General features: G+C 47.6%; 1 protein-coding gene across 10 annotated transcripts in view; it reads right to left on the bottom strand.

Annotated features, from left to right (window-relative positions):
- TVP23A (trans-golgi network vesicle protein 23 homolog A) overlaps window positions 1-24122 on the bottom strand; it is a 60428-nt gene that overhangs the window by 8458 nt on the left and 27848 nt on the right. For all 10 annotated transcript variants that reach the window (XR_001914757.5, XR_013524686.1, XR_013524689.1 and 7 more), the window contains exons 3-7: window positions 6427-6571; window positions 4241-4330; window positions 3218-3346; window positions 1735-1863; window positions 223-282 (exon numbers count right to left, since the gene is read on the bottom strand). Coding sequence is in view for 2 of the 10 variants with exons in the window: in XM_054242636.2 (XP_054098611.1) it covers window positions 229-282; window positions 1735-1863; window positions 3218-3346; window positions 4241-4330; window positions 6427-6571 (547 nt within the window). In the remaining 8 variants the exon portion in view is untranslated. The remainder of the gene's footprint in view (window positions 1-222; window positions 283-1734; window positions 1864-3217; window positions 3347-4240; window positions 4331-6426; window positions 6572-24122) is intronic.

Below are 24122 nucleotides of genomic sequence, written 5' to 3'. Positions count from 1 at the left end.
AGCTGTGACCTTGCTCCCCACCCCCCAGCTCTCGCCCCAAGAGCAATGAGGCTGCAAAGCCTAGGGAAGGCCCAGTGCCCAGTCTGCTTCCTGCCTGGCCATGCACCTGGCCACCCCAGGGAACGGGGGAAACCCACCGAGAGCCTGGGTCCCTGGGCCCCAAGAGCTGCATTTATCAGAACTCCCAGCCCCTCCAAATGGATGCCATGATCCATTTCTCACCTAATGCTAGTGAATCTCCAGCCCCTCAAGGCCAGGCTTCTGGAAGTCCTCTGGGCAGGCCTGCAAGGGGAAAAGTCAACCATGGTTATCTGTCCTTACATGCAAGTGGGCCAATCCTGCTGATTTAAGGCCAGAGAAAACCCACAAACTACAGAAAACCTGCGGAATTGGATGATGTCTTGGCATAAAGCAGCGCTGTTCAGATTTAAGATGGTTCAAACCATTTCAGGATGAACCTGGACAAATTTGAAAGACTCTGTATCTCAGTTTTAGAAATATCTGTTAAGTTAAAAAAAAAAAAAAAGGCCAGGCATGGTAGGTAGCTGAAGCCTGTAATCCCAGCACTTTGGGAGGTTGAGGCTGGCAGATCACTTGAGGCCAGGAGTTCAAGACCAGCCTGGCCAACATGGTGAGACCCCATCTCTACCATAAACACAAAAATCAGCCAGGCATGGTGGTATGCACCTGTAATCCCAGCTACTCAGGAGGCTGAGGCAGGAGAATCACTTGAACCTGGGAGGTGAAGGTTGCAGTGAGCCGAGGACGAACCATTGCACTGCAGCCTGGGAGATAGAGCAAGACTGCATCTCAAAAAAAAAAAAAAAAAAAAAAAAAAAAACGCCAAGCGCAATGGCTCATGCCTAAATCCCAGCACTTTGAGAGGCTAAGGTGGGGGTGGATCACGAAGACAAGAGATCGAGACCATCCTGGCCAACATGGTGAAACCCTATCTCTACTAAAAATATAAAAGTTAGCTGGGTGTGGTGGCATGCACCTGTAGTCCCAACTAATCAGGAGGTTGAGGCAGGAGAATCACTTAAACCTGGGAGGCGGAGGTTGCAGTGAGTCGAGATCCTCCCACTGCTCTCCAACCTGGTGACAAAGTGAGATTCCATCTCAAAAAAAAAAGAAACTCTTTGTGACTCCTTCCTTAATTCTGTGGTTTTAAAATTCACTGAAAATTAACAATGGCAGTTACAAAAGGACAAAAACTATGATTGCACTTACAGGAGGTCCCTAAGCAGTCAAACCCACAGACAGAAAGCAGAGTGCTGGTTGTAGGGGCAGGAGGCGAGGAGAAGGGGGAGGTAAGGTTTTTCGGGTACCAAGCTTAGATTTTGTAGGATGAAGGCAGTTCTGGAGCTGGGTGGGGGAAGGTTGCACAACAAGGTGGTTATACTTAATGACACAGAACTGTGCACTTTACAACAATGGTTAAAATGGTATTTTTTATTTAAATCTTAACAATTAAAAAACAAAACTTTGAGGCATGGTGGCTCATGGCTATAATCCCAGCACTTTGGGAGGTCAAGGCAGGTGGATTGCTGCAACCATCACGCCATTGCACCCTAGCCTAAGTGACAGAGCGAGACCCCGTCTCCCAAAAAATAAATAATAAAACAATGGCAGCCTGGCTGATATGTTACATTACAAACCACAGTTGCCAGCAGGCCACCTTGACCTTGACTACCTGGAGAGGAGTGGTCAAGGAGACAGACCTCAATAACTCACCGTCTGGAACACCGTCTGGGACAGGAAACTGGCTGTGACCTTGCTGATGTCACTGTTGCCTCCCATCTTACAAAGGATGTAGCCATACAGGTTTGCAGCTTGGAGAGAGATCCCAGCAACCACCAGAGCCTGCACGCAAAGAAAACAAAGGTCACTCTCTAAGAGCACTTAGAGAAATGCGCCTCTCAAGCCAAGTACAGGTAGCTCTAGCCTGCGCCTAAGGCTAGTAACAGCCAACATTTACGGAGCATTTACAAATACCCATGGACACCTCCGAATCATTACAACCAGAGAGGCTGCCACCATCATCATCCCATTTTACAGGGAGGAAAATGAGGCTCAGGAAGACGAAAGCTGCCCAAGGCCACAGAGCTGGAGCGTGGTCGAGCCGGGATCCAAATTCGAGAGCCCAAACTCATTAGATGACACTGTTGTTCTACTATCTACAAGTATTTTGTTCTCGTTCTCTCTCTCTCTCTCTCTCTCTCTCTCTCTCCTCTCTCTCTCTCTCTCTCTCTTTCTCTCTCTCTCTCTCTCTCTCTCTTTCTCTCTCTCTCTCTCTCCTCTATTTTTTAAGATGGAGTCTTGCTCTGTCACCTAGGCTGGAGTGCAGTGGTGCTCATGGCAACCTCTGCCTCCCAGGTTCAAGTGATTCTCCTGCCTCAGCCTCCCAAGTAGCTGAGATTACAGGCATATGCACTATGCCCAGCTAATTTTGGTATTTATAGTAGAGACAGTGTTTTGCCACGTTGGCCAGGCTGGTCTTGAACTCCTGACCTCAGGGGATTTACCTTCCTTGGCCTCCCAAAGTGCTGGGATTATAGGCGTGAGTTACCATGCCTGCCCTATGTGAGTCCATTTATATGAAATGCCCAGAATAGGCAAATCCATAGAAACAGAAAAATTAGAAGGTGCCAGGCCTTAGAGGAACAGAAGCATAGGGAAGCAATGTTGAAAGGGGGTGCCAGGCTTCTTTTCCAGTTGGTGAATATGCCCTAACATTGATGGTGGTGCTGGCTGCACAACTCTGTGACTGTACCAGAAGCCACTGAATTTCACACTTTTTTTTTTTACTTTTGGAGACAGTCTCACTCCAGCACCCAGGCTGGAGTACAATGGCACAATCTTGGCTCACTGCAACCTCTGCCTCTCAGGCTTAAGCGTGCACGTCAGCATGCCTGGCTAATTTTTGTATTTTTTGCAGAGATGGAATTTCGCTATATTGCCCAGGCTGGTCTCGAACTCCTGAGCTCAAGCAATCCTCCTCCTCAGCCTCCCAAAGACCTGGGATTACAGGCGTGAGCCACCACGCCCAGCCCCTAATTGTACACTTCAAATAGGTAAGTTTTATGGAATGTGTATTATATCTCAGCAAACTTGTTACACTTGATCAATCAATAACAAATAACAACAAAAGCTACTGGTGCAGACACTGGTTTTGCAGAGACGTCAAAGCAATGTGGAAGTCAAAGTATGGACTTACCAGCCACTTCAGCTTCAAGGAAAATAAGGTGCTAAAAAAAAATACAATCCATATCATGGGGCAGATTATGAGGCCCAGCCAGAAGATTCGTGCTTCCGCTTCTGTGGCAGCGATGTTATTCGGAGAGACCTGTTAAAGGAAAGTAATTCAACTGTCAAAACAAGTGGAAGTGATTGCAAAGCAGCGTGCTCACATTTTCTTTTTTCTTTTCTTTTCTTTTCTTTTTTTTTTTTTTTTTTTGAGACAGAGTTTCGCTCTTGTTACCCAGGCTGGAGTGCAATGGCGCCATCTCAGCTCACTGCAACCTCCTCCTGGGTTCAGGCAATTCTCCTGCCTCAGCCTCCTGAGTAGCTGGGATTACAGGCACGTGCCACCATGCCCAGCTATTTTTTTGTATTTTTAGTAGAGACGGGGTTTCACCATGTTGACCAGGAGGGTCTTGATCTCTTGACCTCGTGATCCACCCGCCTCGGCCTCCCAAAGTGCTGGGATTACAGGCGTGAGTCACGGCACCTGGCCACATTTTCATCTATTTTATTTTGCAGATGCTTTTGTTGTGGCGTTTTTTGGCTTTGTTTTGTTTTGAGACCGACTCTTATTGTGTTGCCCAGGCTAGAGTGCCATGGCATGATCTTGGCTCACCACAACCTGCACCTCTCGGTTCAAAGTGATTCTCCTGCATCAGCCTCCTGAGTAGCTGGGATTACAGATGCCTGCCACCATGCCTGGCTACTCTTTGTATTTTTAGTAGAGACAGGGTTTCACCATGTTGCCCAGGCTGGTCTTGAACTCCTGACCTCAAGTGATGCACCCACCCAAAGTGCTGGGATTAAAGGCATGAGCCATTGTGCCCAGCCTATTTTTGCAGATACTTTTGCTACACATATGCTTCACCAGGGCACCCACAGCGGTGGTTTAGTGTAGGGCAGGAATCGGATATGCACAAAACTACGAAGGAACCCATGGAAACTTTCCACGCCCATTATCCCCACTCTGGTTAGTTCGGCTTGCCATGGAGAATACCTTCCTGGCTTCAAAGATCCAGTGGCTCTTCCCGTCTTCATCTATCTGGTTCCACCATCGCAGGCCTACCAGGAGTCTTCCGGTCACATTCTGAGAACAGACAAATGACTCTGAGGAGGTCACAGGCAAAGAGGTGTATTCATTGTATTGATAAATAAAAGCTCCCTGGTTCATTTCAGACTTGTACTGGGAGCAGGAAGAAAAAAGGTGTTGAATGGTAATGGATTCTCAGATGTTGCAGCTTCTGATTTTTAACTAAGCTCACTTTAGACACACTCAGCCGGGCATGGTGGCTCACACCTATAATCCCAGGACTTTGGGAGGCCAAGACGGGCAGATCATGAGGTCAAGAGATCAAGACCATCCTAGCCAACAACTGAAACCCCATCTCTACTAGAAATACAAAAATTAGCTGGGCATGGTGGTGCGTGCCTGTAATCCCAGCTACTCAGGAAGCTGAGGCAGGAGAAGCACTTGAATCCAGAAGCGGGGGTTGCAGTGAGCCGGGACTGCACCACTGCATTCCAGCCTGGTGACAGAACCAGATTCTGTCTCAAAAAAAAGAAGTGACACACTCCCTTCCCAAACATACGTAATTTATATGTTCATATTATATATGTTTTAAATATGTGTTAATTCATATACAAGTGATATGGTTTGGCTGTGTCCCCACTCAAATCTCATCTTGAATAGTCGCTCCCACAATTCCCACATGTTGTGGGAAAGACTGGGTGAGAGATAACTGAATCATGGGGGCGGTTTCCCCCATACTGTTCTCATGGTAGTGAATAAGTGTCACAAGATCTGATGGTTTCATAAGGAGAAACCCCTTTCACTTGGTTTTCATTCTCTTATTTTTTTTTTTTTTTTTTTGAGACAGAGTTTCACTCTTGTCACCTGGGTTGGAGTGCAATGGCACGATCGTGGCTCAATGCAGCATCCTCTGCCTCCCAGGTTCAAGTGATCCTCCCACCTCAGCCTCCCAAGTAGTTGGGATTATAGGCACACACCACCATGCCCGGCTAATTTTTGTATTTTTAGTAGAGACAGGGTTTCACCATGTTGGCCAGGCTGGTCTCAAACTGCTGAGCTCAGATGATCCTCTTGCCTCAGCCTCCCAAAGTGCTGGGATTACAGGCGTGAGCCACCGTGCCCCACCGGCTTCCATTCTCTCTTGTCTGCTGTCATGTAAGATTTGCCTTTCACCTTTTTCCATGATACTGAGGCCTCCACAGCCATGTGGAACTGAGTCCATGAAACTTCTTTGTCTTTATAAATTACTCAGTCTTGGGTATGTCTTTATCAGCATCGTGGAAGCAGACTAGTACAGTAAGTTTTACAAAAAAATCCCAAGTCACTGGGTGTGGTGATTCACACCTATAATCCCAGCACTTTGGGAGGCTGAGGTGGGGTGGAGGGGCAGATCATCTGAGGTCAGAAGTTTGAGACCAGCCTGATCAACACGGAGAAATCCTATCTCTACTAAAAATACAAAATTTGCGGGACGTGGTGGCAGGCACCTGAAATCCCAGCTACTCAGGAGGCTGAGGCAGGAGAATCGCTTGAACCCGAGAGGTGGAAGTTGCAGTGAGCTGAGACAGCACCATCACGTTCCAGCCTGGGCGACAAGAGTGAAACTCCGTCTCCAAAAAAAAAAAAGTCCAAAGTCATATGGGGTTGTCACGTGTGCAAGAATGACAATTGACATTCAAAAGCCATTTAGTAAGCGCTAAACAATGCATCTTTCCCCCTACTTTTTTTTTTTTTTTTTTTTTGAGATGGAGTTTCACTCTTGTCACCCAGGCTGGAGTGCAATGGCACTATCTTGGCTCACTGCAACCTCCACCTCCCAGGTTCAAGGGATTCACCTGCCTCAGCCTCCCGAGTAGCTGGGATTACAGGCATGTGCCACCACGCCCGGCTAATTTTGTATTTTTTAGTAGAGCTGGGGCTTCTCCATGTTGGCCAGGCTGGTCTCGAATTCCCAACCTCAGGTGATCCGCTCGCCTCAGCCTCCCAAAGTGCTGGGATTACAGGCGTTAGCTACTGTGTCCGGCTTTCCCTATTTTTAAGAGATGCCGCTCAGCACTCTTAAGCAATCTAAACCAAAGCACCTCTTGGTCCCACAAGCATAGGGAGCAAGCCCCGTGTTTCAGGAGTGATGGCATCACAGGAAAGGGCCTCACCTTCACAGACCAGAAGTCCAGGGACAGGAGGAGCAGCACCGTGACAAAACAGCCCACAAAGCTCTTGCTGAACCAGTCGCAGCACACGTAGGTGATGATGGCACTCACTCGGAAAAACAGGTGGAAAAAGGTGGCCAAGGGGTGTCTAGGAAAGGACCCAAAAGATGCCCTCATTCCAAGAGCCAAACGGATGGTCACTGAACTCCCTTCGCCACTTCAGACTTTGCTGGGGGCGTTAGCATGGCTCAGTGGAATGTTCTCCCTGGTGCATTGGAAGCAGAAACTCAGGCTGTAGCCCTGAGGATGCCTCATTAAGTCAGTAATCCCAAAACAGTTATGATGACACTGGTTTTTTTTCCCCCGTGCTCGAAGAATCCTGTACTTTCCTGTCACCTGACTCCAAATATCACTTGCCTTCTTCGAAACACGGTCATCTTTGAAGCAAAACGTGACAGCAATCACTGCCTTCCCACTTAGCAGAGATGATGACCAGTTCCCTAAAGGTAAAGGTTGGGTTTTTCCTCATCACATGCAGCCCACGGGGCAGCTGTCTCATGTCATCGGGGATTGTGTGTTCCTGGAGAGAGGGAAACAGCGTGACCTGTGAATGGCAGGTCTAACTCATCATAGTGGTTCAGTGGTGAGTTGCATTTAATCTAGGGGAAGGTAGCTCTTGTTCACTGTGCCTTTAGACACAAACCTGGCCAGAAAAAAGAGCGGGAACCAAAGGGAACGTGCTTATCCTATGTAAATTACTTTTTCTTTTCTTTTCTTTTTTTTTTTGGAGACAGAGTATTGCTCTGTTGCCCAGGCTGGAGTACAGTGGAGTGATCTTGGCTCACTGCAACCTCCACCTCCCAGGTTCAAGCAATTCTTCTGCCTCAGCTTCCTAAGTAGCTGAGATTACAGGTGCTTGCCACCACACCCAACTAATTTTTGTATTTTGAGTAGAAATGGAATTTCAACTTGTTGGCCAGGCTGGTCTTGAACTCCTTACCTGAGGTGATCCGCCTGCCTCAGCTTCCCAAAGTCCTGAGATTACAGGCCTGAGCCACCTCACCCACCCATTTTTTTTAAATGTGAGTTTGAAAGATAAAAGAGTAAAGGGTGGGCCGGGCATGGCGGCTCACTCCTATAATCCTAGCACTGTGGGAGGCTGAGGCATTTGGATCACCTGAGGTCAGGAGTTCAAGACCAGCCTGGGCAACATGGTGAAACCTGGTTTCTACTCAAAATTAGCCAGACGTGGTGGTGGTCGCCTGTAATCCCAGCTACTCGGGAGGCCGAGGCAGGAGAATCACTTGAACCTGTGAGGCGGAGGTTGCAATGAACCGAGATCACGCCACTGTACTCCAGCCTGGAGTTAGACTCCATCTCAAAAAAAAAAAAAAAAGAGCAAAGTATAAATCATTTCAAAAGGTCACCAAATTGTCTAGAATCTATGGGGTCAAGCAGGTGATGGTAGCCGGTGATGTGGGCCACAATGAAGACACTTGTAGGTTTCTGTTTCTTTCTGTGGCTTCCCAGTTTTGATAGAGCACACAGGTAACGAACAACATTCAGCTATGATCAGGAAATCAATGGCACGAGCCCAGCTGCTACCAGGAAGGGGTCCGGATCCAGACACTAAGAGAGGGTTGTCGGATCTCCCCAAGACAGAATTCAGGGCAAGTCTATAAAGTGAAAGCAAGGTTATTAGGAAGGAAAGGAATAAAGTATGGCCACTCCATAGACAGAGCAGTTCTGAGGGCCACTGGTTGCCCGTTTTTATGGTTATTTCTTGATGACATGCTAAACAAGGCGTGGATTATTCATGCATCCCCTTTTTAGACGATATAGGGTATCTTCCTGACGTTGCCATGACATCTGTAAACTGCCATGGTGCTGGTGGGAGTACAGTAATGAGGACGACCAGAGGTCAGTCTTTGTGGCCATCTCGGTTTTGGTGGGTTTTAGCCAGCTCCTTTACTGCAGCCTGTTTAATCAGCAAGGTCTTTATGACCTGTACCTTGTGCTGACCTCCTGTCTCATCCTGTGACTTAGAATGCCTGAACCACCTGAGAATGCAGCCCACTGGGTCTCAGCCTCATTTTACCCAGTCCGTATTCAAGATGGAGTTGCTCTGGTTCACACACTTCTGACACAGTGATGAATGGCAGTGAGACCTGAAACTCAGGGCAGGGGAGGAAAAGGGAGGGATGAACAGGACTCTTCCTAGCACCAGGCAGCTGTGCAAATGAGACCCAGTACTGCCAGATCCAAGGTTTTCACGAGAAGCCAGAAATCCAGACTTGCAGTGGGAAATTTGATTTTTAAATGATGGCCACTAATTCTTTTACAGAAGTATTCCAGTCTGTGTTTCTCACTTGGCCTGTGAGCAGTGAGCTTGCAACCTCTGGATCAGAGTTAGAAAATCTTGTGGGATTTGGAAAATGAGAGTCAGAATGGGATGGTCACAGAGTTCCACACAAAACTGCAGGGGGAAGAGCCTGCTCCCTCTCCCCAAGAAGAAATGGGGTCAGAGCCAGCAAACCATAGGCACCTATAAAACCATGGAGTTTCTGACAGGGCAAGGTGGCTCACACCTGTAATCCCACCACTTTGGGAGGCCAAGGTGGGTGGATCACAGGATCAAGAGATCAAGACCATCCTGGCCAACATGGTGAAACTCCATCTCTACTAAAAATACAAAAATTAGCTGGGTGTGGTGGTGCGCACCTGTAGTTCCAGTTACATGGGAGGCTGAGGCAGGAGAATCACTTGAACCTGGGAGGTGGAGGTTGCAGTGAGCCAAGATTGCACCACTGTACTCCAGCCTGGTGACAGAGCAAGACTCCGTCTCAAACAAAACAAAACTAAACTCAACTAAACTAAAACGGTGAGGTTTCTGCCTCCCGGGGGGAATGTTAAGGTTCAGAAGCAGACTTCATAGTGACTTTCTGCATGGCAGAGCAACAAACATTCACCAGGATGGTTGTCATCTGAGCTTTCAGGCTCTCAGCTCTCCTGGTGACCTGAATGAAAACCAACCCAGGAAGTGCACCCAGCATTTAAAAATTAGACAGGATCATCAGGCGTGGTGGCTCACACCTGCAATCCCAGCACTTTCAGAGGTCAAGGCAGGCAGATCACTTGAAGTTAGGAGTTTGAGACCAGCCTGGCCAACATAGCAAAACTCCGTCTCTACCAAAAATACAAAAATCAGCCAGGTGTGGCGGCAGGTGCCTGTAATCCCAGCTACTCAGGAGGCTGAGGCAGGAGAATCCCTTGAAGCTGGGAGGTGGAGGTTGCAGTGAGTTGAGATGGCACCATTGCACTCCAGCCAGGGCAACAGAGAGAGTCTTTGTCTCAAAGAATCAGACAGGATCACGCAGAACTTAAAAACTTCCAGAAGATAAGACTCTTGGGTGTCTCCTTTTGCTTTAAACCTTATTGAGAATTTCTTAACTAACTGAACACAGTTTTGTCCCTTGCCCCTAGAGATAAATAAATGCTCTTTCAATAACAAAGTTCTTTGAGGGCACAGGCCATGTTTAACATATTTTTATATACCCAAAAGCACCCAGCATTTAAGATTCTTGGCAAATGTATTTGTTACGTTGAACCTTTTAATCAAGTCAATTAGAACCACTGGAAACGTCTGTCCTCTTTGTAGAACAATACACATGTAAAAACATATAGAGGGTCGTCGGGCACAGTGGCTCACTCCTGTAATCCCAGCACTTTGGGAGGCTGAGGCAGGCGGATCACTTGAGGTCAGCAGTTTGAGACCAACACAGTGAAACCTCATCTCTACTAAAAATACAAAACTTAGCTGGGTATGGTTGTAGGTGCCTGTAATCCCAGCCACTGAGAAGGCTGAGGCAGGAGAACTGCTTGAACCCAAGAGGCAGAGGTTGCAGTAAGCTGAGATTGCACCACTGCACTCTGTTTTGAGAGGGAGTCTCCCTCTCAAAACAAACAAAATATGCCAGGCGCAGTGGCTCACGCTTGTAATCCCAGCACTTTGAGAGGCCGAGGTGGGCTGATCACCTGAGGTCAGGAGTTCGAGACCAGCCTGACCAACATGGAGAAACCCTGTCTCTACTAAAAATACAAAAAAAATTAGCCGGGAGTGTTGGCACATGCCTGTAATTCCAGCTACTCAGGAGGCTGAGGCAGGAGAATCACTTGAACCCAGGAGGCAGAGGTTACAGTGAGCTGAGATCGAGCCATTGCACTGAAGCCTGGGCAACAAGAACAAATACATATATTTGAGAAATATATATATCTCAACAAAGGCCAGAGTGTGCCCCAAATGTGCACTGACCCATGGTAAATGCGGAAGTACATGCATTCAAATAAATCCCCTGCTCACCCACTTCTTTTCTTTCTTTTTTCTCTTTGGCTGTGGCTTTCCTAAAATAAAATGCAGAAAAAATTCCAGTTGTTGATAGCTTCCATTTAGCTGGGCCCTGATTGACTCAGTGGAAGGTGGTGTTATTTAAACAAAGCTCAAAGCCCAAAGCAAGTAGAACAGGATGACTGTTGCCCTTTTAAATGCTGCTTTAATCCTGTTTCATGCAGGTTGCTCTATCAGCATCCTCCAAGTCCTCATTCACCCCCTATCTGGAGTTTGCCCAGCCTGTGTCCCTAGTTAATACCGTGTGATCTCAAACCAGCTTTCCCGTTTTGAGAGTTCTGAAAGTCATGGCTTAGGCCGGGTGCAGTGACTCATGCCTGGAATCCCAGCCCTTTGGGAGACCAAGGCGGGCGGATCCCCTGAGGTCAGGAGTTCGAGAACAGCCTGGCCAACATGGCAAAACTCCAGCTCTACTAAAAATAAAAAAATTAGCTGGCATGGTGGTGGGCGCCTGTAATTTCAGCTACTCGGGAGGCTAAAGCAGGAGAATTGCTTGAACCTGGGAGGCAAAGTTTGCAGTGAGCCGACATTGTGCCACTGCACTCCAGCCTGGGCAACAGAGCGAGACTCCGTCTCAAAATAAATAAATAAAATAAAGAATTAACTTCTTTTAATCTATAACTAAGATCTGAGTCTTGAAAACCTGTCTCTGGCACCTCAGTAAATGTACTTGATCTAAATGGGTCCAGGTGCGCGGTGATTACCCTTATCTTGTCACCTGCTAAATCATGGAGGTTTCCGGAGCTCCTTCAGATCCCCAATAAAACATGTTTAATCCTAAACAGGTCCTGTTAAGAATTCCTTTGTTATCTTGCCATGCTTCAAGGCCCAGGGAAAGCCTAGACAAAACTCTGGGTGGGCTTTTGTTACATTCCAGCCTTTGTATAGGGCACTGTCTCTCTCAGCTTTCTTTTTTTTTTTTTTGAGATGGTGTCTTGCTGTGTCACCCAGGCTGGAGTGCACTGGCATGATCTCAGCTCACTGCAACCTCCACCTCACAGGTTCAAGCAATTCTCTGCCTCAGATTCCCTAATAGCTGGGATTACAAGCATCCACCACCATGCCTGGCTAATTTTTGTAGTTTCAGTAGAGACAGGGTTTCACCATATTGGTCAGGCTGGTCTCAAACTCCTGACCTCGGGTGATCCGCCCGCCTCGGCCTCCCAAAGTGCTGGGATTACAGGCATGAGCCACTATGCCCAGCCTCTCTCAGCTTTTAATACTTAACCACTCACTCAGTGCTGAGACAGCTGTTACGGAGGCCTGTATTAGTGAGACCTGGCCTGCCACACATGGGCTTGGGCGCTAGACCACCAGGGTTCCAATCCTGGCTCTAACCTCTGCAAGCTCTGTGGTCTTCCCTAAGCTACTTAACTCTGATGCCTCCATCTCCTCTTTTGCAAAATGGGAATGCCAACAGGAGCCACCTTCTGAGATACTGAAAACAGCAGGTGAGGGTGGTACATATAAAGTGCCTGAAATACATACCATGCTCAAAAATGGGTGACAGCGGCTGGGCACAGTGGCTCATGCCTGTAATCCCAGCACTCTGAGAGGCTGAGGCGGGTAGATCATCCGGGGTCAGGAGTTCGAGACCAGCCTGGCCAACATGGTGAAACCCCATAATCCCAGCTACTTGATAGGCTGAGGCAAGAGAATCACTTGAACCTAGGAGTCGGAGGTTGCAGTGAGCTGAGATGGTGCCACTGCACTCCAGCCTAGGAAACAGAGTGGGACACTGTCTTAAAAAAAAAAAAAAAAACAGGTGACAGCTGTTACCATGTCAGTCCTCCTTGTATTCGAAACAACAGTTCTATCACCAAGAGCCAAACTGTGAAATTCCCCCTCTGACCACAACTTTCTCTCACTCCTGAGGACGTCACTTTTTGTCTTTGCAGGGATCTCCCAAGACTCACATTCCCCAGATGAACCTTTATCATGCTCAAGTTGAACAGGTGCTATTTCCACATAGTATCCAACATCCCCAACCCCAGCCAGGTAGAAACCCACCATTTCAAGAAGAGGAGGCTGGGTGCAGTGGCTCATGCCTATAATCCCAGCACTTTGGGAGGCAGAGGTGGGCAGATCACTTGAGATCAGGAGTTCGAAACCAGCCTAGCCAACATGGTGAAACAGTATCTCTACTAAAAATACAAACATTAGCCAGGTATGGTTGCGCATGCCTGTCATCCCAGCTACTCAGCAGGCTGAGGGAGGAGGATGGCTTGAACCTAGGAGGTAGGGGTTGCAGTGAGCCGAGATCACATCACTACACTCCAGCCTGGGTGACAGAGTGACACTCCATCTCAAAGGAAAAAAGAAGAAAAAAGAGGAGAGAAAACGTCAGTGTTGAAAGGGAGAAATTAGGTTAGAGTGTCTTGATGGGGGCTTCTGTTCAACCTTCCTCTCTTTGTAGCCCCACCTACACAGCTCTGGGCCCTTGTCATCCATTGTCTTCCTCCCTGGAGTGAAGCACAGTAGCGACTCAATCTGGAATGTACAGGAAAGCCACCTGGGGATTCAGACCTCAGGTGGCCCTGAACATGAATTTCACAGAGAGAAAGCACAGCTCTAGCGGGGTTCAGCAAACTACAACCCAAGGGCCAAATCTGGCCAAGGCCTGCTTTTGTTACTAAAGTGCAGAGTCTTAATTAGGGAGAGTTGGGTTGGCAGAAACGAGGGAAAGCAAAAACACAAGGCAGATAAGTTATAAATCTGCCTCTGTTCATGGCCCAGAACACTTAGCCCTCCTTCACACATAATAACACAGTCTTTTTTTTTTTTTTTTTTGAGACAGCATCTCACTCTGTTGCCCAGGCTGGAGTACAGCAATATGATCTCGACTCGCTGAAGCCTCCACCTCCCGGATTGAAGTGATTGTCCCCCCTCAGCGTCCCAAGTAGCTGGGATTATAGGTGCATGCCACCACACCTGGCTAATTTTTGTATTTTTAGTAGAGACAGGCTTTTGCCATGTTGGCCAGGCTGGTCTAAAACTACTGACCTCAGGTGATCTGCCCACCTGGGCCTCCCAAATTGCTGGGATTACAGGTATGAGCCACCGCCCCTGGCCAAATAACACAGTCATCCCGTGCCCAGGCATCATCAGACCCTCAGCTGATACAAAAATCACAAGTGAACTCACTGCAAACCGTGGCATCAGCAGCAGCGCACAAAGCCCTCTTCAGCACACAGCACGAGCACCATCCCAGAAAAGCCCCAGCAAGCTTCTGATTCCTGGCAGTTGGCTCCTCTCTTGCTGGCCTGCCTGTTGCTCCTTTGAAATGTACTTCCATACCTTCTCCAATCATTCTGCCTGTCTTTACCTAGAACTGTCTGGTAAATTCTTCCTAACCCTGTGCCACCAGCCCCAGCTAGTTGCTGCTCCCCTGTGACATAGTTTTGTTGGTTTTGTTTTTGTTTGTTTGTTTTGAATACAGGGTCTTGCTCTGTCACCCAGGCTGGAGTGCAGTGGCGTGATCAAAGCTCACTGCAGCCTCGACCTTCCGAGGCTCAAGCACTCCTCCCATCTCAGTCTCACAAGAGGCACACACCACCACACCTGGCTAATTTTTACATTTTTTTATAGAGATAGGGTCTCACTGTTTTGCCCAGGCTTGTCTCAAATTCCTGGGCTCAAGCTATCCTCCCACCTTAGCCTCTCAAAGTGCTACAATTACAGGTGTGAGCCACTGTGGGCAGCCTACAAATAAAGCTTTTTTTTTTTTGAGATGGAGTTTCGCTCTTGTTACCCAGGCTGGAGTGCAATGGCGCAATCTCAGCTCACCGCAACCTCTACCTCCTGGGTTCAGGCAATTCTCCTGCCTCAGCCTCCTGAGTAGCTGGGATTACAGGCACGCACCACCATGCCCAGCTAATTTTTTGTATTTTTAGTAGAGACAGGGTTTCACCATTTGACCAGGATGGTCTCGATCTCTTGACCTTGTGATCCACTGGCTTGGCCTCCCAAAGTGCTGGGATTACAGGCTTGAGCCACCACGCCCAGCCCTTATAAATAAAGCTTTATTGGAACACAGTCATGCCCACAATACCCAGTGAGTGTGCCAAGCCCTGCTGCAGACCAGCAAGAACAACCTGGTGATGAAATGAGGCTCCCTTCAAAACAATCCAACATGAAGAAAGCTGCTCCTACCTGCTTCCCAACCCCACACTCCAAAAAAATCTGCTTTCAAAAGCTGTGAGGTGGCTGCTGCCTGACGGGCAGAATCCCAAGGGATTGTGTTCTTTCTTGGAGTGGGTGAGGGGGATAGTGACTGGAAAGGGGGACGAGGGAGACTTGCTGGGGCTGGGATGTTCCCAATCTCGATGTAACGCCTACAAAATCCACTGGACCATATGAATTTCCTGTTGGAAGCCACTGACCAAAGCCAAATCTTTGCAAGTCACTCTGAACATTTTGCATGTGATACAATCCAGCAACCACAATCCTCGGTGTTTACCGAAGGGAGCTAAAAACCTACGTCTGCACAAAAAGCAACACACACATGTTTACAGCAGCTTCATTCATAACGGCCAAAACTCAGAAGCAACGAAGACATACCTTCAACTGCCTGGGCGCGGTGGCTCACGCCTGTAATCCCAGCACTTTGGGAGGCCAAGGCAGGCAGATCACCTGAGGTCAGGAGTTCCAGACCAGCATGGCCAACATGGTGAAATCCCGTCTCTATTAAAAATACAAAAAAATTAGCCAGGCGTGGTGGCACACTCCTATAGTCCCAGCTGCTGGAGAGGCTGAGGCATGAGAATCACTCGAACCCAGGAAGTGGAGGCTGCAGTGAGCCAAGATTATACCACTTCATTCCAGCCTGGATGACACAGTATTTGTATTTTGTCTCAAAAGACAAATAAACAAAAAGATGTCCTTCCATAGAGGAATGGATAAACCGTGGTGTATCCAGACAACAGAATGTTATTCAACGCTAAAACGAAATGAGGTATCAGACCACAAAAAGGCATGGGAGGACCTTAAATGTATATTGCTTAGTGAAAGAGGTTAATCTGAAAAGGCTGCGTACAGGACAACGTCCACTATACAACGTTCTGGAAAAGGCAAAACTCTGGAGACAGGAAAAAGATCAGTGGTTGCCAGGAGTTCCAGAGGGCGAGGAGGGATGAAAAGGTGAAACACGGGACTTTTAGAGCTGGGAAACTACTCTTTTTTTTTTGCAACAGAATCTCGCTCTGTCTCCCAGGGTGGAGTACAGTGGCCCGATCTCAGCTCACCAAGACCTCTGTCCCCTGGGTTCAAGTGATTTTCTTGCCTCAGCCTCCCTGAGTACCTGGGACTACACGCACAAACTGCCACGCCTGGCTAATTTTTTTGTATTTAGTAAAGACGGGGTTTCACCGTGTTGCCCAGGCTGGTCTCAGACTCCTGAGCTCAGGCAATCTGCCCGCCTCAGCCTTCCAAGTGCTGAAATTACAGGCATGAGCCACCAGGCCCGGCCAGAGCTGGGAGACTACCCTGTATGATGTTGTGAGGGAGGATATATGACATTACACATTTTTCAAAACACAAAGAATGGGCCAGGCATGGTGGTTCATGCCTACAATCCCAGCACTTTGAGAGGCCGAGGGAGCAGATAGCTTGAGCCCAGGAGTTCAAGACCAGCCTGGCCAACATGGTGAAACCCTGTATCTACTAAAATACAAAAATTAGCCAGGTGTGATGGTGCATGCCTATAATCCCAGCTACTCAGGAGGCTGAGGCAGGAGAATTGCCTGAACCCAGGAGGCGGAAATTCCAGTGAGTCGATGTGTCGCCGCTGCACTCCCGCCTAAGCAAGACTCTGTCTCAAAAAAGAGAAAAGAGATCAACCTGGGCAACATGGTAAAACCCCATCTCTACCAAAAGAAAAAAGAAAGAAAGTTAGCCAGGCATGGTGGCACACGCCTAGAGTCCCAGCTACTTGGAGTGCTGAAGTGGGAGAATGACTTAAGCCTGGGAGGTGGAGGTTGCAGTGATCCAAGATCACACTACTACATTCCAGCCTGGGTGACAGAGCAAGACCCTGTCTCAAAAAAAAAAAGGAAAGGAAAGGAAAAAGGAAGGAGAGGAGGGGAAGTGAGGGGAGAGGAGGGGAAGGGAAGTGAGGGGGAAGGAGGAGAAGGGAGGGAAGGGGAAGAAGACTCATGAAAAGTACAGCACCAAGAGTGGACCCTGATATAAACTATGGATTTTAGTTAATAATAATGTATTGGTTCATCCATTGCAATGCATATAACTACACTAATGCAAGATGTTAAAAATGGAGGAAATTGGGGGAGAAGGGGAGTATATAAAAATTACATGAATTTTCTCCTCAAACTTTGCTACAAAACTGAAACTTCCCTAAAAAACAGAGCCAGGGCTGGGCATGATGGCGCATGCCTGTAATCCCAGCACTTTGGGAGGCCGAGATGGGCAGATCACCTGAGGTGAGGAGTTCGAGACCAGCCTGGCCAACATGGTGAAACCTCATCTCTAAAATACAAAAATTAGCTCAGTGTTTCATTTTTATATTAATCCCAGCTACTTGGGAAGCTGAGGCAGAAGAATCCCAGCTACTTAAGAAACTGAGGCAGGAGAATCCCTTGAACTTGGGAGGCAGAGGCTGTAGTGAGCTAAGAATGCACCACTGTACTCCAGCCTGAGTGACACAGTGAGATTCTGTCTCGAAAAAATATATATAGAGAGAGAGCCAGGACAGGTGTGGTGGCTCACGCCTGTAATCCCAGCACTTTGGGAGGCCAAGGCGAGTGGATCACCTGAGGTCAGGAGTTAGAGACCAGCCTGGCCAACATGGTGAAACTCCGTCTCTACTAAAAATACAAAAATTAGCCAGGCATAGTGGCAGATGGCTGTAATCGCAGCTACTTGGGAGGCTAAGATACAAGAAACGCTTGAACTGGGGAGGCAGAGATTGCAGTGGGCTGAGGTAGCTCCACTGCACTCCAGCCTGGGTGACAGAGAGAGACTCCAGCTCAAAAAAAAAAAAAAAAATAGAGCCAGATATTATAAAGGTGAATGGACACAGGTATAAGGCTCCACCTAGACAGAATACACAGAGAAACTGGGAGGAGGCCCAGACATCACCTTCCCACAACTTCCAAAGCAGGTCTGATTTGGGAGTGTAAATCCTGAATATCTGAGGCAGTTCTCAGTTATTTTAGAAAGTTTATTTTGCCAAGGTTGAGAACACACTCAGGAGGTCCTGACAACATGTGCCCAAGGTGGTCAGAGCACGGCTTGGTTTTATACATTTCAGGCAGACAGGAGACACCCATCACCATTTGTAAGATGAACATTGGTTGGGTCTGGAAAGGCGGAACAACTCGAAGTGGGGAGGGGGCTTCTAGGTCCTGGGTAGACAAGAGACAAATGGATGCATTCTTTTGAGTTTCTGATTCGCCTCTCCAAGGAGGCATTCAGATATGCATTTATCTCAGTGAGCTGAGGGGTGAATAGAATGGGGGCTAGTTGCCAGTTTGACTCTTCCCTTTAGCTTAGTGATTTGGGAGCCCCCAGATTTATTTTCTGTTCACAGGGGAAAAGTGGGTTCATCCAATTCGGCAGTGATCTAACAATATTTGTTGTCCTGTAGCCAGGGGCAGTGGCTCATGCCTATCATCTCAGCACTTTGGGAGGCTGAGGCAGGAGGATCACTTGAGGCCAGGAGTTCAATACCAGCCTGGGCAATACAGAAAGGCCCCTCTCTCTAAAAAAAAAATAAAAAAAAATAAATTAGCTGGGCATGGTGGCGCCCACCTATATAGTCCCAGCTCCTCAGGATGCTGAGGTAAGAGGATTGCTTGAGCCGCGGAGTTTGAGGCCGCACTGAGTGTTGATCACACCACTGCACTCCAGCCTAGGGACAGAGGGAGACCTTGTCTCAAAAAAAAATGCCCTTTGAAAACTGTACTGTGCTTTTTTTCAAGCCTCCAACTAGAATTCTTCATCAAACATCACATTGAAAATTCTGGGTCTTCTTTCAGACACTCTGGAAATGTTCCTGCTTCTCAGTATGGCAGGCCTGAGGAAAGGCACTCTCTTCCCTTCTTGGTTTGCTTTGCTCTGCAATGATGTCTAGAATTTACTTCAAAATAACCTGGGTGTGCGGGGGTGGGAGGGGGTGAAGATGAAACTGCCTGGCCACGTCCTGGTGATGACTGGGGATAGGCAATGGGAATGTCAGATTCATTGTTCTCTGCGCTTTTACGTAAATCTGAATTTAAAAGTAGAAGAAAGACATCGGCAGAAGCAGGCCTGACTTTGCATTGAGGCCAGGTGCCTTTTGGGATAAACCAAGCCCATGGGCTGATATTCTGGGTACCTAGATGGCCCAGTCTGTAGTCCCCAAAAAATTTAGACCTAAAAATCCCCCATTGAGTAATGGAGCATTAAAGATGGATGCATGAAGAAAATTCCAGAAAGCGGGTCCTTTCTTCTGGCTTTACCAGTTCCTCTACAAAAAAGAGGCCACCCCTCTACGGAGTACAAAAGCCCAACCCTCCCTGTACCTGGCCTGCATGGTGCAGTGAAAGCTAGAGAGTCACCCGGGCATGGTAACTCATGCCTATAATCCCAGCTCTTTGGGAGGCAGAGGCAGGTGGTTCACAAGGTCAGGAGATCGAGACCTTCCTGGCTAACATGGTGAAACCCCATCGCTATTAATAATACAAAAATGATCTGGGTGTGGTGGCACATGCCTGTAATCCCAGCTATTCGGGAGGCTGAGGCAGTAGAATCCCTTGAACTAGGGAGTGGGAGGTTGCAGTCAGCCGAGAGTGTGCCACTGCACTCCAGCCTGGCAACAGAACAAGACTCCATCTCAAAAAAGTGAAAAAAAAAAAAAAAAAAAAAAAAAAGAGCTGGGCGAAGTGGCTCATGCCTGTAATCCTAGTGTTTTGGGAAGCCGGGTGGATCACCTGAAGTTGAGAGTTTGAGACCAGCCTGACCAAAATGCAGAAATTCCATCTCTACTAAAAATCCAGTATTAGCCAGCCATGGTGGTGCATGACTGTCATCCCAGCTACTCGGGAGGCTGAGACAGAAGAATCGCCTGAACCTGGGAGGCGGAGGTTGCTGTGAGTCGAGATTGAGCCACTGCACTCCAGCCTGGGCAACGAGAGTGAAACTCCGTCTCAATAAAAAAAAAAAAAAAAAAAAAGAAAGCCAGAGAGTCCAGCCCCATGTTCCTGCTCCATGCTTGCTGGGCATGCAGTCCTGGACAAAATACTAAACCCTTATTGATACGGGAGTTAAGAAGAAATTATTTAGGCAGAGAGTGAGGGGTATGAGAGTCCTCTGTAAGGTTTTCCTTTTAATGAAAAACAAGCCCCAAAATTATTTTCTTTTGTGACAAAGAGCAACCTGTAAAATCCAGCTGCAGACAAGCAAGCTAGAAGCTTGTAGGGGCGAATGCCAACAGCTGTGCCCAAAGGAAAAGGTTGCCTGGAACTAGGCACGTCCAACATGACAGCTCCATCGTCTCTTCTCCTTTCCAGCTAGTGTACAGTAAGGAGCAGGCAACATGGCACCGGCCAAGTGGAAAGCTTATTTGCATAACAAGATGACGGTGGGGTGGCCAGACTTCCCTGAGCGCTCTGTGAATGTCACACCTGGTCCAACCAATCTTTGGGCCCTAAATCAGACACCACCTCCTCAAGCCTGTCTATAAAATCTGGTGCAGCCTGCAGTGGGCTGTTTTTTGCCCTTTCAGGAGTCCCTCTGTCTCACAATGGAGAAAGCTATTTTCCTTTCTCTTTCTTTTGCCTGTTAAACCTCTGCTCCTAAATTCACTCCTCATACATATCAGTGTCCTTAATCTTCTTGTCACGAGACTACAAACCCCAGCTATTTACCCCAGAAAATGACACTGCTTCATTTTGAGCTTTGCATTATCCATCCGTAAAATGGGACAGTAATGTCTACCTCAGATGCCGGAGGCTTTCAACTAATAGAATCAAACTCAGTAAAATATTTGAGGAGATTAATCCTGAGCCAAACATGAGACCCACGACCCATGACACAACCCCATGAGGTCCTGAGAACACATTCCCAAGGGGGTCAGGCAGGCTACAACCTGACTTTATACATTTTGGGGAGACGAAAGACATCAGTCAATACATGTAAGATGTACATTGCTTTGGTCTGGAAAGGTGAGACAGCTCAAACAGGGAGGGGGCTTCTGGGTCATAGGTTAAATTCACAGATCTGATTGGCAATTGGTTGAAAGAGTTATTATCTAAAGACCTGGAATCAAGAGAAAGCAGTGTCTGGGTTAAGACAAGGGGTTGTGCAGAGCAAGGATTTTTTCTCCCAAATGACACCTCCAGGAAGCCAGCTTCAGAGAGAACAGATGGCAAATGGTTTTTTGTTTGTTTGCTTTTGAGATAGAGTCTCGCTCTGTCACCCAGGCTGGAGTGCAGTGGCACGATCTCAGCTTACTGCAATCTCTGCCTCGCGGTTCAAGCGATTCTCCTGCCTCAGCCTCTTGAGTAGCTGACAGGCACGCCACCACACCTGGTTAATTTTTGTATTTTTAGTAGAGACGGGGTTTCACCTTATTGGCCACGTTTGTCTCAAACTACTAACCTTGTAATCCGCCCACCTCGGCCTCCCAAAGTGCTGGGATTACAGGCATGAGCCACTGCGCCCAGCCTGGCAAATGTTTTTTACCAGGCTTAAAAAGGGGCCGCTCTTAGTAAATTCTCTCCTAGATGAGGGAAAGCACCTGGAAAGGAAAGGGGATTCTCAACAGAGTGCAGATTTTCCCCATAAGAGACAGCTTTGCAGGGCTCTTTCAAAATACGTCAAAAAAAAGAAAATGTGTTGACGAAAACAGTCAAACTATAAAATATTTGAAGAGACTTACTCTGAGCCAAGTATGACTGACCACAGCCCATGACACAACCCTCAGGAGATTCTGAGAACATGTGTCTAAGGTGGTTAGTGTACAGCCTGGTTTTATACAGTTTTTGGGAGATACGAGACATCAAATCCATTCAACATGTACACTGGGGCTGGGTGTAGTGATTCACACCTGTAATCTCAGCACTTTGGGAGGCTGAGGCCAGTGGATCACCTGACGTCAGGACTTTGAGACCAGCCTGGCCAACACGATAAAACCCCATCTCTAATACAATACAAAAAAAAAAAAAAAGCCGGGTGTGCTGGCAGATGCCTGTACTCCCAGCTACTTGGGAGGCTGAGGCAGGAGGCTTGAACCCCGGAGGTGGAGGTTGCAGTGAACCAAGATTTTGCCACTGCACTCCAGCCTGGGTGACAGAATGAGCCTCTGTCTCAAAAAAATAAAAAGGTACAGTGGTACAATGGTTCAGAAAGTCAGGACCACTCAAAGCAGAACAGGAAGAGGAGGCTGATTGGTGGGGACCTTCTAGGCTATAGGTAAATTTTATGATTGACAATTGGTTGGGTTTATCTAAAAGGCTGGGATCAAGAGAAAGGGAATGTTCAGACAAAGATAAAAGATTGTGGAGGCCAAGGTTCTTTTGAAGTCTCATAGTGGCTGCCCTTAGAGACAGTGGACGACAAATGTTTCCTATTCAGATCTTTAAAAGGTGCTAGACTCTCAGTTAATCTCTTCAGGATTTGAAGGGCCTGGAAGGAAAAAGATCTAGCTATGTTAATAGAGATTCTTTTTCTTTTCTTTTTTTTTTGAGACAGAGTTTTGCTTTGTCACCCAGGCTGGAGTGCAGTGGTGCAATCTCGGCTCACTGCCAACTCTGCCTCCTGGGTTCAAGCAATTCTGCCTCAGCCTCCTGAGAAGCTGGGATTACAGGCATGTGCCACCACATTCAGCTAATTATTGTATTTTTAGTAGAGACGGGGTTTCACAATGTTGGTCGAGCTGGTCTTGAATTCCTGAACTCGTGATCCGCCCACCTTGTCCTCCCAAAGTGCTGGGATTACAGGCAAGAGCCACTGTGCCTGGCCAAGATTCTTTACAGATGCAAATATTCCCCCATAAAGAAGGGCCATACAGGATCATTTCAAAATATGGCAAAGAAACATGTCTTGGGGCAAAATATTTTGATTTTCTTCTTTATCATTGTAAGCTGACCTAAAGGATGGAGAGGCAGACCCAGGGTCAGGTTTAGCAAGTTTATTTCAATCTGCCAGGCTGGCTGCCTCACCACAGGCAGTGAAGGCAGCAGTCTGGCTTACAGACTACGGGGGTTATATAGGGGGTTTGCAGGTAGCCCAGTGCTATTCTAAAAACCGCAACTTGGTTCTCAGGGGCAAACATTCTGCTTAATTAGGTCAGCATCCTGGGTTTGAGAGCTGGGTGCAACCACATCCTGGAATCTACCTGTTTATAAGGCTTGAGGCTGTTTTTTGTTATGAGGTTGGCTTGGTTAAATAAAACCCTATATATCATGGGCATCTTATGGGCAGCTTTGTTAAGGCCTGAAATAAGGCAAGTAATTATATGGTTACAGGATGCTCAGCCTGGATCTGTGGGCTGGTATTCCTAGGCTGGCTTTTCCCAGGGGATGGTGGTGGCTCCTATGGGCTCAGTAGGATCTTATCAATGAAGATTGTTGGCAGGTGCCTGGGCTGCGAGCCACACTCTTTCCTTCTCTTTTGGAAGGAGAGTAGAAGAGAGGATAATATAGAGATTATGCCAAGTGAGTTTATAAGACTAGATAAGATATTTAAATTCTTTAACATAAGCGTCTGGATTGAAGGAGAAGGACTTGAGGTGCTTTTTGATTTGGGAGAGATCAGATAGATAGAAGGGGAAAAGAATGTGGACAATGCCTTCCATCCCCGCCACTTCTCGAAGGGGAATGCCAGTCCGAGAGTGGGTATGGGGTGGAGAAGGAGAGGAGTCAAAGTGGGAAGCAGGGAGACTGAAGAGGGGAGGGGACAAGGCAAGAGCCAGAGCTGAGGGGTAAGGCAGAGGTTCAGGGTGTCCTGGTGCAGGCTTGGGGCACTGGTAGAGAGGAGGGAAGTCAGCCGGGTTGAAAGAGGACGCATCATCTGCCAGGGCCATGGGAGGGGTTGAGTTGAGTGAGCAAGGAGAATCTGGAAACTGTAGCAGGACTGACAGAGAGAGGGGCAGTTACAGAGGGTATAGAAAGCCTGAATGTAGGGAACCTCAGACCATTCACCACTGCAGTGGCAGAAATTATTAAGGTCCCAGAGAACGTTGAAATTGAAAGTACCATTTTCAGGCCACTGACAGCCATTATCTCATTTATATTGGGGCCAGGCCGTATTACAGTAGAAAATTAATCTTTTGGGCCTGACTTCAGATCAGAGACCA

This window comes from Callithrix jacchus, chromosome 12, assembly GCF_049354715.1.
Source record: "Callithrix jacchus isolate 240 chromosome 12, calJac240_pri, whole genome shotgun sequence".
Lineage (NCBI taxonomy): Eukaryota > Metazoa > Chordata > Mammalia > Primates > Cebidae > Callithrix > Callithrix jacchus.
The sequence above is the reverse complement of the archived record's forward strand: the minus strand, read 5'-3'. Positions and strand labels throughout refer to the sequence as shown.